The sequence below is a fragment of the Numida meleagris genome, chromosome 2 (genome assembly GCF_002078875.1).
Source record: "Numida meleagris isolate 19003 breed g44 Domestic line chromosome 2, NumMel1.0, whole genome shotgun sequence".
In the NCBI taxonomy this organism is placed as follows: domain Eukaryota; kingdom Metazoa; phylum Chordata; class Aves; order Galliformes; family Numididae; genus Numida; species Numida meleagris.
The window spans coordinates 140084250-140102299 of record NC_034410.1 but is presented as its reverse complement, the minus strand read 5'-3'; the positions used below and the strand labels follow the sequence as shown (position 1 = coordinate 140102299).

General features: G+C 40.0%; 1 protein-coding gene and 1 long non-coding RNA gene across 11 annotated transcripts in view; one reads left to right on the top strand and one right to left on the bottom strand.

Moving 5' to 3' along the window:
• LRRC6 (leucine rich repeat containing 6) overlaps positions 1-18050 on the top strand; it is a 68739-nt gene that overhangs the window by 37137 nt on the left and 13552 nt on the right. The window contains exon 13 of one of the 10 annotated variants that reach the window (XR_002435206.1): positions 11287-11466. The exons of 8 other annotated variants lie outside the window; for them this stretch is intronic. Coding sequence is in view for 1 of the 2 variants with exons in the window: in XM_021387101.1 (XP_021242776.1) it covers positions 11287-11359 (73 nt within the window). In the remaining variant the exon portion in view is untranslated. Of the gene's footprint in view, positions 1-11286; positions 12116-18050 lie in introns of those variants that run through there. One more of the 10 variants, XM_021387101.1, reaches the window with a different exon arrangement.
• Positions 9653-17693, bottom strand: LOC110393797. Its single transcript, XR_002435208.1, has 3 exons — positions 17653-17693; positions 12705-12888; positions 9653-10570 (listed from the first exon to the last, which is right to left on the bottom strand). It is a non-coding gene; the product is annotated as an uncharacterized LOC110393797 (long non-coding RNA).

Here is an 18050-nt window from a genome sequence, read left to right as displayed (position 1 = left end):
TTTGTGCTCTCAGTGCTAACCATCTGCAACTCTACTGGCAGCATAATTATGCCTGTTTTACAGTGTACATAAATTTGTGTTGGCTCCTTTGGTGTTGCAACCAGGCAGGCAGACATCTGATTTTTTTAATTAAAGATTTCACTGAGATTGATAATAATATTTCAATATGCTTCCAGATTTAAATGAAAGTGCATCAGCAATACAAAAAAAATTCAAGAGGAAAATATCCACAGAGAATTTTCCATTACTTGTGAAGCACTGCTGAAATGAAACATACCATCATCTATGAAAGAAATCCAGACTTACTAGTTCTCCTGCACAGAACTCTGTTCTGGAGTGGAAATCTTCAAAGAGAATCGAGGGGGCTTTTCTTTTTCTTTTTTTTTTCCTTCTCTCTCTCATGAACATTTAAACATGCAGATATCCCACAAAATTCTCTGAACTTCCTATGTGCTTATCATCAGCATCTAGTTGCATCTTTAGATGTTAAATACCCTCCCTTGTGTCTATAGGAAAAGATGCATTGATCTCACTAAAATTATTCAAAAAAAATACATATACATCTGTTTCACTATATGCTTACAGTTCAGCTCAATCTGGCAATTCACCAATGAAACTACGTCGCTTTCAAGCATTATTAAAATTTTTTCAAATCTGTCTCCAGTACAAGTTTATAGTATTTTAGGGAAATCAATTAACTGCCTGAATTTCCTTCCCACAAATCTTGAGATTTGGTTTGAACGTTCTCAGAGTGGTAGTAAAGTATCAAAGGCCCCTGAGGTGTATTAATCTGTACCTTTCAGATACAAATGTCTAGTCAGATTACTTCGTGCTAACTGTGTTGGGGTGATTTCTGTGGAGCTGAAGCTAATTTTTTGCTCTTTATCAGCTGTGATGAGACTCATAATTACATGTCTGTGATCTGTAAAGCACTTTCTCCCTCCTTATCAGTGTTTGACAGTGGATGTTTAACAATGTTGCTAATCAAAACCAGATTACACTACTAGATTTAATGAGGCAGTGAAAGGGTTTAATGACTAATGAAAGCTTTTTAAAGCTTGTTCCGGAGGGATTACTTAGTTTAATATTTGCTTCTAAGTAGCAGAGAAGCATTTGGCATGGAAGTTGAACTTATTTGGTCAAGTGATTTTTCCTTGGGCCTTCCCAACTCCGAGCTGAAATCTAAGGTCTAGTTCACATTCTCTTGTTAGATAAAAATGCTCTTCTTTCCCATTGCATCAGTTCAGGATTCAGTGTATAGGATTCAAGGTCAACTGGCAGAAATGACGTTTTGAATCAACTTTGGATTGAAGTGGAAGAGACATCATTGTTGAGAATAAGCCAGCTATGATATCTGAATCACAATATTAAAGCAAATCATCTGGCTTTTATATAAGGCACTGAATTAGTTTCAGCACCTGCTCACTCCTGAGATATCAGAACTTCAGTTTGTCACATGACCCTTGAATCAAGAAATAAATGGATCCATTTGATCAGTCTGAGATTCCAGGTTTCCCTCCTTGGCTGTAAAAACTTTGTGTAGCAATTTTTGATACGAAGCCTCTTTCAGGCTAGAAGAGAGGATCAAAAAATTCATTCAGTCTGTCCAGTGACTAAGAACCTGTTTATGAATGCAAGTATAAATGTTTTCCCTGCTGCTTGTGCTCTCACCACCTTTGTACTTCCTATTGCATACTGGAACATGACAATAGTCTTTTCATGTGGTCCTAGGAATCTGTTTCATTCAAATACAGAAAAAAGCTTGCCTATACTTTACTGTGAAAGAGAGAGAGAGAGAAATTCCCGATGATGGCTCTAACTTCACTTGAAAGGAAGTGGTTCATGCTGAGCTAAATACAGCTTAAGCTTTGAGCACATAAAAAAAATACAGTTAAGATAAGAGTAACTGCTAGCATACTGTTTGTCTGTCTTGCTTTTTTAGAGATGACAGTCTGTAGCCATTTTCGCCATATTCCTCAAGATTGATCTGGGCTCAGTTAGACCTGCAGCCACCCCTAGCTGCTTCTCTTTCATCGTTTGGTTTCTCTTTCATGCAGAGCCATTAATGACCTGCATCTCATTTCAGCATGTGTACAGTGTGAGATGATGTGATAGCCTGGTTACTGGTTCAATCCTTGTATACCAACTAGCAGTAAATGGCATTAGATCCACTCCACACTCCTCCACCATGTCTGCCAGATTGCTTTTATCCAAAAGAAATCCGTTTGCACACACCAAGGTCGCTGGCAATGCAAATAGACACAGGCAGGAGACCCACTTCGAAAGTGCCATCTAGTTTTGGACTAAAACTCTGATGTAAGCAGACTTCGCCAGTCCATTTCCACTGCTGCTTGTCTATGTGGTGATATTTTGTGTCTTTCATGCTGATTTTAGAGTTCTTGTTTTATGTTCCTGGGAACTTGCCATTTGCTTTTGCAAAAGGAATTTGAGTAAACATCTTGATGAGCAAAGTAACTCTCTAATTCAGCAAGGCATTATGGCTTAAAGACAAGATCAGAGTCACTTAAGGTAAAATGCCTTTAAAATAAAAAATCCTCAGCACTCAGAACCACAGATCCTTTGCTCCAGGTCCCTGTAATTCAGACCTGACAGATTCCCAGAAATATCTGAGCTTGACTATTTTATTTAGTCTCTACAGTATTCCTGAGAAGCTTCACTGGCATTGAAGTTATTGGCAAACCAAGAATAAAAGATGGTAAAAGATCTTTATCCTTGTCTTACAGGATGCCCCAGCCCTGGAGGTGTTCAAGGCCAGGTTGGATGGGGCCCTAAGCAACCTGATCTGGTAGTTGGCAACTCTGTCCATGGCCAGAGAGGCTGGAGCTCAATGATCTTTAAGGTCTCTTCCAAACCAAGCCATTCTATGATTCTGCGATCTTGTACTCAATGTACTGATGGGTCAAGCTGTTTTAGGCAAAATTATTTTCCCCTTTGCATTTAGAGGCAACAAACTATTGTTTCATTATATCACCCATCCACTTGTGATTTTCAGAATTTTTTACTTTTCTCAGACAGCTGAGTTGTGGCTCTCATTTTATAAGCTCAAAATTTATCTCAGCAAACGCTATCATCTCACTATTTATCTCTTTTTCTGTACTGTTTGGGAAGATGTTGAACTGCCCAACTTTGAGTAGAGGTCTCTCTGAGGATCCACAGATAATCCTCTTCCATTGTGAGAACTGGCCATTTATTCTATGCTGTTCTCTGTCTCTGAGCAATTCCTAAAGCTTGAGGTGACCTTCCTTCTTATCCCATGACAGCATAGTTCCCTTCATAATCATTCAATCTTGTCAAAAGATTTTTGGAAAATGATGAGTGCATTATATCAACTAGAACATCCTTTTCCACATACTCACTAAAAATATTTCTTTTTGAATTGAAATATTAACACGAAGATTTTCAAGTGAGTGGTGATGTCAGTTGTTTCCATTTTTAGTGTCTAATCAGAGCTGCCTTACGAGGGCAGTATTTTTTCACTTTTTTGAAAAAGTGCTGAGACTCTGCCTTTCGTCATCCCCTTGGAGGAGTATATAACATATAGGATGATTGGTTCCTGCTTAAAAATTTTGTTTAGCAATGTGGGAATACATAAACTAACGAGAATATAGTAACATTTCTTGTTATGCTAAAGACAGAAGCTGGTCGGTCATGAAATAAAGCTGTAAGGAATTTTAAAAAAGGTGTCCTCTAGAAATTGACCTTTTTCTTTTCATCTGACTTTTGTCAGTTTACCAAAATTTATTACGCAAGAGGTTGTTTTTCGTTTTTTTAATGCTGGCAGATTGGATGAACAAAGATGCTACCAGTTCCAGAGAAAGCAGAGGCAAGAGCTAGAGCACTCACTCTTCTGGAGTAGAGATGAGGCAAAACATGCTGAGATTCCCAAAGGCACCAAAGTGCAAAAAACCTTTGGGCACTTTTATCCACGTCACTGTCTGACAGTAAATATCCAACCTGTGCTCAAGTTGGATATTGGGAAAAATGTCTTGTCAGAAAGAGTATTAATGCATTGGATCCACTGAGGGAGGTGGTGGAGTCACCATCCCTAGAGGTGTTCAAGAAAAGTGGAGATGTGGCACTGAAGGACATGGCTTAGTGGTATGGTGATGATGGGTTGATGGTTGGACTAGATGATCTTAGTGGTCTTTCTAACCTTAACGATTCAATTATTCTATTCTACAGTTCTAAATTCTGTGGATATTCTCTGATAGGTGCCAGATAACTGCCATTTTCACTTCCAACAAGAACCAGCAGCAATATATTTCTCAAAAATATCCTTTCAAGTGGAAAGTCATTCCAGAAGAAAAGTTCTCCAACAGCTGGTAGCACAAATTTTTAATTTTACCTTTGGGAACCCATTCTCAAATCCATTTTTTTTTTTTCCAAAGTCAATGAAATCTTATTCTACATGGAGCTGGAAAGAACCAAATGTTCTCTTGATCCTTTTAAACTTGATAGAACACATCATTTGCATGTCAGTAGTCTTCAGTAGAGCCACGTTGTACATCATTTGCATGCACTTGACTACATGAAAATTAACAAATGAATATCCACATATGATGTAGTTTTCTTGCAAACAGTGAGATGTTAGTGAGGAGCTTTACTGCATTCATCATTTTCTTTGGCATTTTGGGGAGAAGCAATTACAGTAACTATACTAAATTTATCACTGCACTCTGTTGAATGTGCAGAATTTGACCGTTTACTCTTGGATATACTGATAGTCTGATATAGAAATATGGCAGACCATAAAAATGCAAGAGTTTTTTAAACTTTAGTCAAGAAGCACACTGTGAATTTCATTGTAAATAATTTTGGAGTTAAATGGATCTCTGGAGTCTGAACATAATCTTTCAAGTGGCAGTAGCACATACATCAGTGAACCTGAGAACATCAGTCAGGAGAAAGGGTTGCGGTCTGAATACAGGATTTGCAAACATGTGCTAGTCCTTTTCCACTGTGAATTTGGGCAGTTTTCATTTATTTCCTCTTCCATTACTTTCAGGATAATAAAGGCTATGCAGTCAAAAATTCATCTGCATCACCATGCAGATGTTTTGCATCCTTGGAAATAAGATACAATATAAATTTTTGCAACATCTATGTATGTAAATCCACTTGTGCACTGCTAAACTAGTGTTAAGTGTGTATGTATCAAACCCATCATAAACGGGCCATTGGTCTTTAATCCTGTCTCATGTCACAAAGCAGAATTTCTCGATTGGTGATATAGAATGGTGGAAATAGTATTGAGATTAGAACTTGTAGTACAGGGAAATATAAATCTCTCTCTCCTCTCTCCCTTTGCAACACTAAGGTAGGAAATTCACCTGTACATATTTCAACGCCACATTCTTCACTCACATTGCTGCAGCCAGCCCTGGGATCTTGGGATGAAATCTTGGTTGAGAGCTCACCCATCCACACCAGCCTGAGGAAAACAAGAGGCCCAGCTGCAATGGGAGGTGAAGCTGTAGCAGCAGTGGATGAGGAAAGAACAAAGCAGTCTTGCTCATCTGAAAAGAAGTCGTCTTTCATTCCTTTTCACAGATTTACTTAGAGTTTAACTGAGGACAGCAGTTACTTTGTGCCAGATTGGAGAAATAGAATCCAGCCTGCGGAAGTTAATTCAATCTGTCTGTGAGATATATGTGGCACTGCTGTCTTGACCTCTGTTTGCTGTCATATCTCAAAAATTGCACAAGTCAATGCCAGCTTTCGTTCCTATTTCAGCCTGCAGATGCAGTTCTTCCTATCCATGACTTGGTGACAAATGCATTTTTCTCCATCATACTCGAGACAGGCAACACCCTAATGACAAATATTTCTGTCACTATTTGCTGTGTCAGAATTATTGACTTATTCCTCACATTGCCCATCAAGTAATTAATTTCCCCCCTAATATGGCCTAGAAAGGAAAGGACTCTTGACTTTTCTTCCTACTGCAGGACATTCTCTCTTTGTCTTGCCTTGTCTACACACCCATGCAGAGCTGACCAATTTTGTAACATCTTTAATCTACTCTTTGCTCCTGTAGCACAGCCTTTGGCCCTGTCCATGGGTCAGAGTAGACCTCTAATTGTATGGGTTTTGCTCTTAAACTTTTCTAGTCTTTTCTAGAGATTTCAATTTCTGAAAATCGTGAATTTCATGTCAAAAGTGGGCAGGGTCTGCACAAGATCAAAAGACTGTGCAGGAAAGCTGGTGATGTTGTGGACCTGTGTAGCTCAGGATTAACCACCCTGCTGCCAGGAAATCTGAATTCCTGCAGCCCAGTTCTCATTTACAGCCCTTGCCACAGCATAGCTAGCAAAGCTGGGTTATGCCAAGTGCCAAATATGGACTTTTCTTTGTCACTTCAGAACTGACTTCCATGACTGGAGAGCTGCAATGGATGGGTATAACTCTTCTGAAGGGATAGGCAAGGGAGAAGGGGTGGTGGTGTGGCTCTCTATGTTAGAGAATCTTTTGATGTTGAGCTCAGGCCTGGGAATGATAAGGTTGAATCTCTACGGGTAAGGATCAGAAGTAGGGCCAACCAGGCGGACATCCTGGTGGGGGTCTGTTACAGACTACCTAACCAGGATGAAAAGACAGATGGGGTGTCCTACGAGCAGCTGGCTATCCCCCTGTGCCTTTAAATGAGCTGGCAGTTAAGAAGACCAGCATGGATGAACAGGGAGCTTTGCCTGAGGCTGCAAGAGAAAATGAGAATCTACCTTCCGTGGAAGTAGGAATGGGCAACTCAGGGAGAGTACAAAGAAGTTGTTAGGATATGCAGGGAGAAAATTAGGAAGGCAAAAGCTCAGCTTGAACTTAACTTGGCCGTTGAGGTAAAAGAGAACAAAAAAAATTTTTCAAATATATTAACAGTAAGAGGAAGGCTAAGGAGAATTTTCATCCTCTACTGGATGCAGTGGGGATCATGACCACTGAGGATAAGGAAAAGGCTGAGGTTCTCAATGCCTTCTTTACTTATGTCTTTAAAAGCCAGACCAGTTATCCTCAGGTTACTCTACCCCCTGACCTGGAAGTCTCAGATGGGAAGTAGAATAAACCCCCCCACGATTCAGGTGGAAACAGTTAGAGACCTACTACTCCACCTGGACTACCACAAGTCCATGTGACCAGATGAGATCCACCTGAGGGTGATGAGGGAGCTGGCAGAGGTGATTGCCAAGCTGCTTTCCATCATCTATCACTGTTCCTGGTCAATGGGAGAGGTCCCAGAGGACTGGAGGCTTGCCAATATGACTCCCATCTACAAGAAAGGTTGTAATAAGGATCCAGGGAGCTACAGACCTATCAGCCTGACCTCAGTGCCAGGAAAGATTACAGAGCAGATCATCTTGAGAGAGATCAGACAGCATGCACAGGATGACAAGGGGATCATGCCCAGGTAGCGTGAGTTCATGAAAAGCAGGTTTTGTTTCTAGTATATATGCAGGTTTTTTGTGAGTATGAGCTTGCTCTACTTTTTTGGACATTATGTTTCATTGGCAGACAAACATTTATTGTACAGTTTTTTTTCTAGAATGAATCTCATGCTCTCTATAGATAGTGGTGAGTCTGGTATTGAGACAGGGTGTTGTATGTGGTACATAAAAGAGAAAATAAAATCTAGCACCAAATGTGTCAGTGGAGTGCAAAAGCATATAAAAGTAATGGTCCAGGAAATGCTGGCTCCTACCCTGGAGATCCTGCAATTTGAAGACTTGGTTACTTGTGAAAAACATCTGGACATAATCTGTGAATGTATGTCATCGTGTTTACTCAAGGAAAATGTAGTTTAGGGAGTTTGATGCAGGCAATGTCTGAGACACATTACTCAGTAGTCAGCACAGAGTATGTACAGAACTCACTGCATATGTTATAGGGAAGTAAATTTCCTGTGAAGAAAACTTTTTGATAGGCAAGGTAAAGAAAATCAGATGTGAAAGTAAAATAAGGTCAGAATGTTACTTTCTCAAGAGGGCCAGCTTTAATTCTTGCCCTGTGTCTGGCTTTGGAATAAAAGAATGGCTTTTTTTAGACAAGAAATACGTGGCTTACTTCATCTAAATTTAAGTGATAAGTCTAATGTCATTATCAATGGAAAGAAGCTCCAGAAAGTTTTTCTGTAGGCTGAACATGCTCCTAGCACTTTAAAGTGAATATACATCTAACTACTTATACCTGAATATTGTGTAATTGATTTTTTTTTTTATACCTTCACACCATTTTTCTCATCATATAAAGTTTGCTATGAAAGCGTCTAGAGATGTCCACGGTGCATCCTGTAGCCGAGGATAAGAGAATTCTGAAGATAAAAAAGTAAATTGAAGATCTTGTTATAACTCCAAAATTAACTGAAAGTCATCAGTTTTCTGCATCCTCTTTTGACATTTTCATGTTTAGCAAGACAAGTTCTAATGTGGGAAAATGCTGATTTCTTTCCCATCTCCAATCTTGCAACCTTGCAACAAGATAAAAGATGAGCCAATACTGGAAAATGACCTAGAAAACATTCATTTAGTGTTTATTGGTCCAGAAAAGAAACATTTTATAATCAATACAATGGTATTTCTTCACATCCAGTCTCTGCTATTAGATCAAAACATTTGAAAATACATTTCCAGGCTATTACTATGAAAGCTATGCCTTTTGAGACATAGCCAGGTGGTTTATGGAACTGAAACATAAAGAGAAGGACCTCCATTAGCTTTGTTTTAGTGTTTGTGTGTTTGAAGAAAAGACTGCACCCCACTGGAAGGACTACATTTGGTCATTTTTAGGGATGTGGCCATTATAGGGAGCGTATAAACAGGAGGGGGATCGATTGTTTGTGAGGGTAGATAGCGATAGGACAAGGGGGAATGGTTTTAAGTTGAGACAGGGAAGATTTAGGTTAGATATTAGGAGGAAGTTTTTCACACAGAGCGTGGTGACGCACTGGAACAGGTTGCCCAGGGAGGTTGTGGATGCCCCATCCCTGGAGGCATTCAAGGCCAGACTGGACGTGGCTCTGGGCAGCCTGGTCTAGTGGTTGGCGGCCCTGCACTTAGCAGGGGGGTTGAGACTTGATGATCTTTGAGGTCCTTTTCAACCCAGGCCATTCTATGATTCTATGATTTTTTGTAGAGAAAACTGGCATTTTTTTACAACAGTAGAGAGTACCAGATGAAGGAAGTATGCAGGATTTTGCTGAAGGTGATCCTGACAGCCTGAAGGACAACTGGAACAGTCCTAGGGAGCCCCTTTTAGAGATGGAGAAGATGAAAATGTAAAGGAAAGTGGAAGATAAGGAGGAGGAAGGGGACTTATGGGTAGCTGGGTGTGTGAGCATCATCCACATAGCCCATGCTGTAGTTTATTAGCAGTATATGGCTTTGATCAAACATTCATGGTGGGTTACAAGCCTCTTACTGCAATGTCCTCTGGAACTGAACTGTCAAGATTATGTAAGACCCAAGACACATTTCTTCTATCCTTATCAGGATTTAACCCATGTTATCAGCTCAGTGAACAGTGGCACAATTTTTGCTTGATAGCTCTGCATATTTATTTGCTGAGCAAACTGAACCTCCAATTTCCTTTGCCCCTGGGTGCAGTGCCAAGTTGTAGGCTAGCAGCAAAGCATTTCACATAGGCATTTTGTGGAAGAATTTGAACTTCATTACATCTTCTGCACATTCATCCCTATTCAGCATTGTTAGTTTAAAATTGTAGAATCATAGAAACATAGAATGGTTTGGGTTGGAAGGATCCTCAAAGGTCAGCTAGTTCCAATCTCCTCCTGTGGGTAGGGTTGCCAACCACTAAATCAGGCACTAGATCGGGCTGCCCAGTGCCCATCCAACCTGGCCTTGAGGAATCCTATGCAGTCTTTATATTGGATAAATGCAATTATTCCATTTTATTTGAAGATCTGTATTTTTCAAGTGTCTCCTCTAAACTGTACTTGCATGAGATGCACTCTGAACAATCAGCATTTTGCATAGTCTTCAGCACTATCCAATAAGCTCTCCTGCAGAACTGTCATGCCCAGTGCAATCTCATCTCATGTCAGGATTACTCATGACCTATGCAAGGTCACTTCACCAGTCTGTCCATACTGTATCCTGATGTCTTAGTATCTTTTAAGGCTGGACTTCATTACCATGACTGACAGTGTTATGAAAGGATCAGAGTCACTAAGTATCTTCCATCTGTTGTTCTGCACATGCACTTGGAGACCATTAATTTATCCTCAGTTTGATTTCCTTCACTCCTGTCCACATGCTTATTCTAGTGCAAAGTGCAGCGGAACATCACCATGATGACCATGGTTTTTCTTCCTTTGGATCAAGTTCACAAGATTGTGGGAAGTAAAGGAGCCAAACAAGAGCTCAGGAACAATGTGGTTGTGGCTGATGCCATGTAGTGCAGGCATAGGTCTGGGGTAACGTAACAGGCAGAGGGGGCATCAGTACAAATTTTCAATTACTCCAGTGATCCTCCAACTCACTGCAGATATTGTGCTAGTTCCAGATGTCTGGTTAGCTCCAAGATGCTGTGTGAAAACAAAGATCTAAAGAGAAATGAATGGAACATTTAGCCTGAAATATCAAGTGTTCTAGAGTCAAGGAATAGCAGAAGACATGCTTCTTTTCAGAAAATTGCCTCTCCTCTACTGCACTCACCTGGCAATCTTTATTGAGTCTTTCTTGTCTTCATATAGACAGAATGAATATGCGTATCATTAAAAGACAGGAGTGAGTTTGCACTGAGCCATTGCAACTGTAGAAATTCCTGACTTTTTCATGCCTAAAAATATTTCTTTGAACTAAAACTTGTGTTAATCTTATTTTTATTTTTAATTTAATTCTGAAAAATGCTTTAAACTCCAGAGACTCCAAAAGAAGTAGCAGACAATTATATACTCTTGCTTAATATTCAGAAGAAAGAGAAAAGAAGCTGTTAAAACTATCCATGGTCTTTGCCAGAGCCCCAAACGTTTTCTCTGAAAACTAATTACATCTTGGCATATGGAGTCCTGGCAAAAGCATTGCAATAAAAATAGAGGACAATAAAAAACTAATTCTCTCCATTTAAAAAATAATTCATAGAGCAAATCTCCTTGGTCTCCTGCTGCTTGCAAGCTGTTAATATAGAGCGGAGAGGAATGTTTCTTAATTTAGTCTGGACTTCCTTATAAGAACTGCCAATTCTTCAGATGCTGGGGGAGAACTGGAGTATCAGAGCTGTCCAGAATATCAGAATTATAATTGTTTTTTTTTTTTTCAGTCTCTGCTGCCTATCACCAGAGTGCCTGGCAAGTAATCCAATTAAAACAAACATCTCTTATTTGGAGATTTGAATCCTTACAAGGAAATCCAAGTTCCAATGACAAAAAGGAGAGTTTGTCATCACCTTCAGTAGAACCAGTATTAAAAGAATTGGCCTTAATTTAGAAATCATCCATTGGTAAGGACATTTGAAGTGTATGCTTAAAACACCATTAGTCAAGTCACATTTGCTTGAATTTGGGACATTAAATTGGAAATGTAACTGTTGGACACTTCAGGGAGACTGATCTCATAATCTCATCTACTGTTAGAGATATACCTTATAGATTTTTCTCTCCCAGTCACTCTTCATGCCTTTTTTAGTCATGGAGAGAAACAAGCACCTTAAAGATGTAAGTTACCTATCTCAGTGTTTCTGACATGGTGCCTAACTCTTCGGGATAACTAAAGGGAATTGTCAGGCTACCTCTGTGCTAAGTTAACGGTGTTGGGTCTCCACACTGAGGTTGTGGAAGCTATTCTTGGTTCATTTTTTGAATTCCACTAATTTTCCCAAGTAGTACAAAATGCAAGCGGGAGACTTTCCCCATGAGCAGTATGGATGCAGCTGTTTTATTTCATGGGGGAAATCTGTTCACACAGATGTGGGAAGTTCTGCTTCATAGCAGATAGCACGCATGTAGATATAACCTTAGAGACCTGCTTTGATTTAAAGGTCAGCTCTGCATATGGCTGCATTCAGCCACATAGAATCATAGTATGGTTTGGGTTGGAAGGGACTTTTAAGATGTTCTAGTTCCAAACCCCCTGCTATAGGCAGGGACACCTCCCACTAGACCAGGTTGCTCAAAGCCCAATCCAGCCTGGCCTTGAATGCGTCTAGGGAGAGGACATCCACAACCTCACTGGGCAACCTGTTCCAGTGTCTCACCACCCTCACAGGTAAGAATTTCTTCTTAATATCTAGTCTAAATCTACCCTCTTCCATGAATGCCATTTTTTGCATCTGAGAGTAGCCATGCATATAGGAAGCCTAGAAAACAAGTTCAGTGTTTGGAACTGCTATGCAGCTGCTGGTCTGCATGACTTAGAACAAATGAGCACTCGATGGTGTGGTCAGTGCATGGTTGTCTGACAGCTCCCAGTGTTTATTTTAATACCTCTAGCTGTTACACATCAGCAGTGTAATTAGTATTCAGACATTCATATAGAAGATATCAGAGTTTAAGCCAAATGGATGCACTCTTGCTGTCCCATGGTGACAGCACATCCCTGAATATTTCTCAAACTTCATACACTTTGTGCCTTTTAGTTTTAAGTATTCTTATTCCATGATCCATATAGAAGAAACAGTTGTGACTTTAGGCAAGCATTTGTGAAGTTCACTTGAGATTGAATAGAGAAACATTAGTGTACCTCAGGCAACGGAGAGAGTCAGCTTCAGTCATTCCAGCCACAAATTAGATTTGAAGACTATGATTTTTCTAGAATCTGAGTAGATGTTCTATGTAAAAGATAGGGAGAATACTTTGAACATCCAAACAGCAACTTTCTGGAAGGTATCTTCAGAATCATCCAAGAAATTGTAATCTCAGTGCCACTGAAATTAAAAAAATCAATTCAGATCACCAGGGACATTTGAGAGTTTCAATCAGCTTACACGTTAAGATTTTCTACCTATGTGACCTGTCATCAGGAGTCATCTGGGAAAGATATTCGTCCAGGAAAGATATTCAAGCACCTTTAAATGATATTCATGATCACAGAATAAAGGAAATGTTTGACTTGGAAGGGACCCTTAAAGGCCATCTAGTCCAACTCCTCTGCAGTGAACAAGGACACCTACAGCTAGAGCAGGTGCTCAGAGCCCTGTCCAGCCTAACCTTGAGTGTCTTTAGGGATGGGGCATCCACCGCCTCTCTGGGCAACCCGATTAATAACGATGATAAATAATGAAACTTTATAGCATACAAGTAACATACAAGTTGGTTACCCATTTTGAATCTAAACACAATATACATTAAGGAAACTAATATTGACTGTGTGCTTAGAGATTAGATGAGCCCCTGCTAATACTTTCTACCTTTGCTAGTGTAGGTTTTGATCTATTGCACTGGATTTGTTTGGCCTGAAATGGAGAGACAGTCATATCTGCCATGCTTAAAATAAAGGAGGTGTGTACCTTATTTAGCTTAACAGCTCCTGCAATAATGAAGATGCTACAATATCTTGTAACGCTGTCCTGAAGAAAATACTATGAAACTAGACCCCTGTTTTGACTAGGAAAAAAAAAATCAAATTTAATTTTATCAAGAACATAGTATTTCTACAACTTCACCTTGTATTGCCAATAACACTTGTAACAAATAACCTAATCAGGTTAATTTCTGCAAATGTTTTCTTTTTATTTTGCTTTTCATTCTGCAAACAAGGTTGTACTAATCTTCCTCAACAACAGGAGAACTTTGGTCTATTAATAGAACTAGAAAGCAATTGGCTGTTATTAAGCATTTATGTTATTCCAGAACTAAACTGTAATAGAAGGGAATAAAGGGTAAAACTTAATAAAAAAAATATTTGCTCTAACACAATGAATAAAAGTGACAAGCTCTGCAAATGTTTCATACCTGGAGGTTTCTCCCTGGTTTACAAGTAGTAGATAATAAAGCACCCATCGAAGTCAGAGAATGAAACACTTGAAATGGATTCACAAATAAGTGAATGAATTGTTTTTCAATGAGAGCAGCATATGGCCATTCAGAGAAGAGAGGGGCTGCTAGCAATGCTGCAGTAAGAGCTAGCAAAGCGGCTTGATTTCTGAAAAATCACACACTGCAGTGGGAGCCCTAGCCTCCATGCAGGAGCCCACAGGCATTGCTGAAGCTCTTGCTGGCAGCTTGCAAATACCTACTTGAAGAGCTGAAAAATAACCTCTGGCCCTCTAATCGAGAGGGTATAAATATGTTGAAACCTCAAGATTATAAGCTGAAACTACACTGCCAGGAATGGAAAAATTAAGCTGACATTTAACCAAGAGGGTAACTAGCCATCCTATCTTCATGATGAATTAGAAAATTTCTCCATCTTTTCATGTCTTTATACAATGTCTGAATGCCTTCTGCTCTAAAAATTACAGGCCAACTCTCTGTTAAGTTATGGCATGTGTTGTCTCGTGTTATGACATGAACTACATTACTATTGACCCCTTCCAGGGGGATGATTTAAGATTCTCTATAATTTGAGTTCCACTCTTTCTTCTACTATCCTATTTTCTTACTAATGGTTCCTCTTGAAGTCCATCACAAACTTCACTGATGATGGTTCAGACAAACCCCACTGCTCTCCTGCAGTCTGCTGTGGGAGTCCCTTCCTGAGCTGGGGAAGAAATCGCTTCTTTTTAAAACAGGGAGAATTCAGAGTGTGAGTGGAGGTCAGATCACTCACACTGCGATTCTCTGATATCCAAGTCTTTTGACCAGGGGATTATTTAATCTATAGGAGTGTGTAAAAGTAACAAGAGCAGTGGCCAGGGTACATGTCACTTGTGAGTTAAAACTCACAGTAAAGCTGAAAGGCAACTCATCTCAAGAGTGAAATTGTTGTTGGGCATGGCATTTGGAAATGGCAAAATATGCAAGTGCAAATAAACTGGCATGTTGATGACTCTGAGAGACTATGCCAGCAAAATAAACCTTGGTAAGGCTGCAGCTGGCTCTAAGGGTCCATTAGCTTGTCCATTGTAGAGCAGCTGCTCCACAGAGGACAAGATGGAAGCAGCCACCAAGTCTTATACAGCCCTTCATCCTCTGTCTCAGTTGCTGATGTGTCTTGCACTCTGCATCCCAGTGTGGCCCTCCTGTCATGTGCTTTCCATGCCCTCCCACTCACTGTCGAACCAGCCCAGCTCCCGGGCCCTAGCAGTGCTGGAGGGTCCCCCCCAGCCCTTGGGAATGAGAGCATTAAGAGCATGATGGAGATAATCTGGGTTCCCCAAGGTCAGGGCATAGACCAAATGTTTCTCAGATCCTTGCCCAAGAAAGTATTTATTGCCACCTTGTTTTCTACTGTAGGTTAAAGCATCACCAATTGTTCTGCCATCAGCGATCAGATAATGCTGCTTTGTCCTTCCACAGCAACCTCACCTGCATTCTACAGTTCCTAAGAGGCCCAGCCACCCTCTCCCACTGCTTCCCATCTGATGCTGTCTCAAAAGCACTCTTCTCTTTGGACATTTTGATCTAGCTACTCTTTCTCTTTCCAAAAGCTGGTGTTGGAATTAAATGATATTTGAATTTGAAACATTATTTTTTCCTAAGGGCTATGCAAATGTTTGTGGGAGATAAGCTCAACTCAGCAGTCAAATGTGCACACATGATTTTCTTCTGTCCAGAACTAGGTCTTCATTTCAAATGGTACCAGGAAGACAAGTAAGGGTTCGTTCTATTAAAGAAGATGAAACCAATAAGTCAGGTCATTTACTATAATTGCTAGTATTCAGTAACTATGAGGGGAAAAAAACACAGGAGTAAGGAGGACTTTGTAGACATCCTAATGACTTGACAGCCAGTACAGAGTAAAGGGCAGCAAGTGAAGGCAATGATATTTTAAAAGCCAATTTTACCAAGGATACAGATCTAGACTGAAAAGAGCTGTCCTACTTTGGAAATGATTTTCTCTTGTATTCCTTCCATGTACTTGGAAGAGTTTCAATTACTATGCTCTACTTCCATTAAATCCAGGTTCAGGAAATGCACTGACCACAATTGCAAGTACCGATGAGATTATAGAGAAAGCTGGAGAGCCTGGAGGCACGTAGGGCCTTGTTGATCCCAATAATGACAGCTGATAGTTGTACAATAGGAACTAAAGACAGAACCTTTATTGGTTAAAGTCCTCTTAGAGGTTAAATGTAAGAGCAGAAAATAACAAAATGAGACTCAAGTATAATGTAAGTGTCTATATCTGGGGAGAGAGTAATCAGCTGAAACACTCAATAGGAGAAAGACACAGAGAAAGAAGTAATGATGAAAGAGACATAAGGGAATTGCAAGCAGTGAACTAGATATGAGCTTGCAAAGCTGTACAGAAGCTACACTTTTTAAAAGAAGCCAGTATTATTTTGCACTGGATACCCAGGTTTGTCCTACTCCAGACTGTAGCCACTGAACAGCAGCTACTGATGTTTAACGTTTGCATACTTCGCTCTCTGTGGTCCTTCTGCCATTTATCCTTTTCTGGGTTCATTACCCTATTTACATAATCACATTTTAGTTTGCATTCCTCCATTCAAAGCCAGCAGTGCATTGATTTCACTTTAGTTTCAGGTTTATTTAGGCATTTTTATTCAAATTATTCATGTACAAATACTTTTTTGAATTTTCTACTCACATGCAAACCTAATTCTCAGCTGATGGATGCCCTGTCCCTGGAGACGTTCAATGCCAGGCTGGATGGGGCTCTGAGCAACCTGGTCAAGCTGGAGATGGTCCCATTCATTACAGGGGAGCTGAACTAGATGACCTTTAAAGGTTCCTTCCAACTCAAACAATTATATGAATAAGCTCATATACTTCATGTCTAGAAACCTCAACAGAAATGTGAAAGACTTTGATGTTCACAAATCATTTTCAAAGTAGGTTCTGACAGTTTATTGTCTTTGGTGCTAGCCCTAATGGAGTTCACGAAGATTTACAAAAGGAATATGTGCAATCATGGACTACGCTTGATTTAGTTTGAGCTCTGCAGCAGGCAACACGTAGAGGATAACATTTATTTCTCTTGTTCATTGGTTATACACTTGCATTGCTTTACATTACAAATTGGGCTGCATCCAGGTAAGCTTAAAAACTTTTAGGCAAGTTGGAAAAAGAGTAATAACAGCGCTAGAAAGATTTTGGCAGAGGGAAGTAAGTTTTGGAGGAGAAAGCAGTCACAGGGGGGAAGAGATTGAAGCTGACGATAAAAAAAAATATTGAATCTTGTCAGTCCTTAAATTGGAATTTACCAGTGATCTCCCAGGCAGCTGATTTAACAATAGACACTTGGAAACACTTAGGGACCTAGTTCACTTTGATTTCAATACTGTCAGACACCTAAACTGCTTTCGAAGGAAAAATAAATTTAAGAAAACATGACAGCATTTAGTTCTACATTAGCTGATTTGGAAATGATTCCTTGCTATACGGCTTTAGCTTGAGGAGTTCTGTCCCAGAATGATACAAGAGGCTACAGTCCAGAAGCATCTCCTTATCATTGTGTTCTGTTCTGAAGGGATAGGAATAACGTGTCATCGTAGCAATCAGAAGGATTAACACAATGGAAATATCATTACAAAAAAAAGGTGGAAGGAAAATAGAGCACTCACCCAGATTGGAAGATTTTGGGCTCACGGGGAAAGGCTCCCACCAAAGATGGATCTCCAGGAAGAGAACCTTCCTCGGGGGCAGTCAGCCCTTAAATGAGGCCTAAGAGGGGTGGAGCCTCGCTCCCCCCCTTCTGGTCGCACAGGTGAATTGCCTTCAGCTGTGCTCCCAGGGCTGACTGGGTCTTTCCTCCAGGTGCTCAATCAGTGGTTCAGGCTGTGACTCAGCAGTTCCGATACAGTCATGTATTTTGATCCAAGGCTGGGTGGTAAATAACAGTAACAATAATGATATGATAAATAAAATATTAAGCTGAGAAACAGGATTTGTCCAGACTGAAGTGTTCATACTGTCTTTACATTTGACAATTACTCTGTATATATATATATATATTTATATA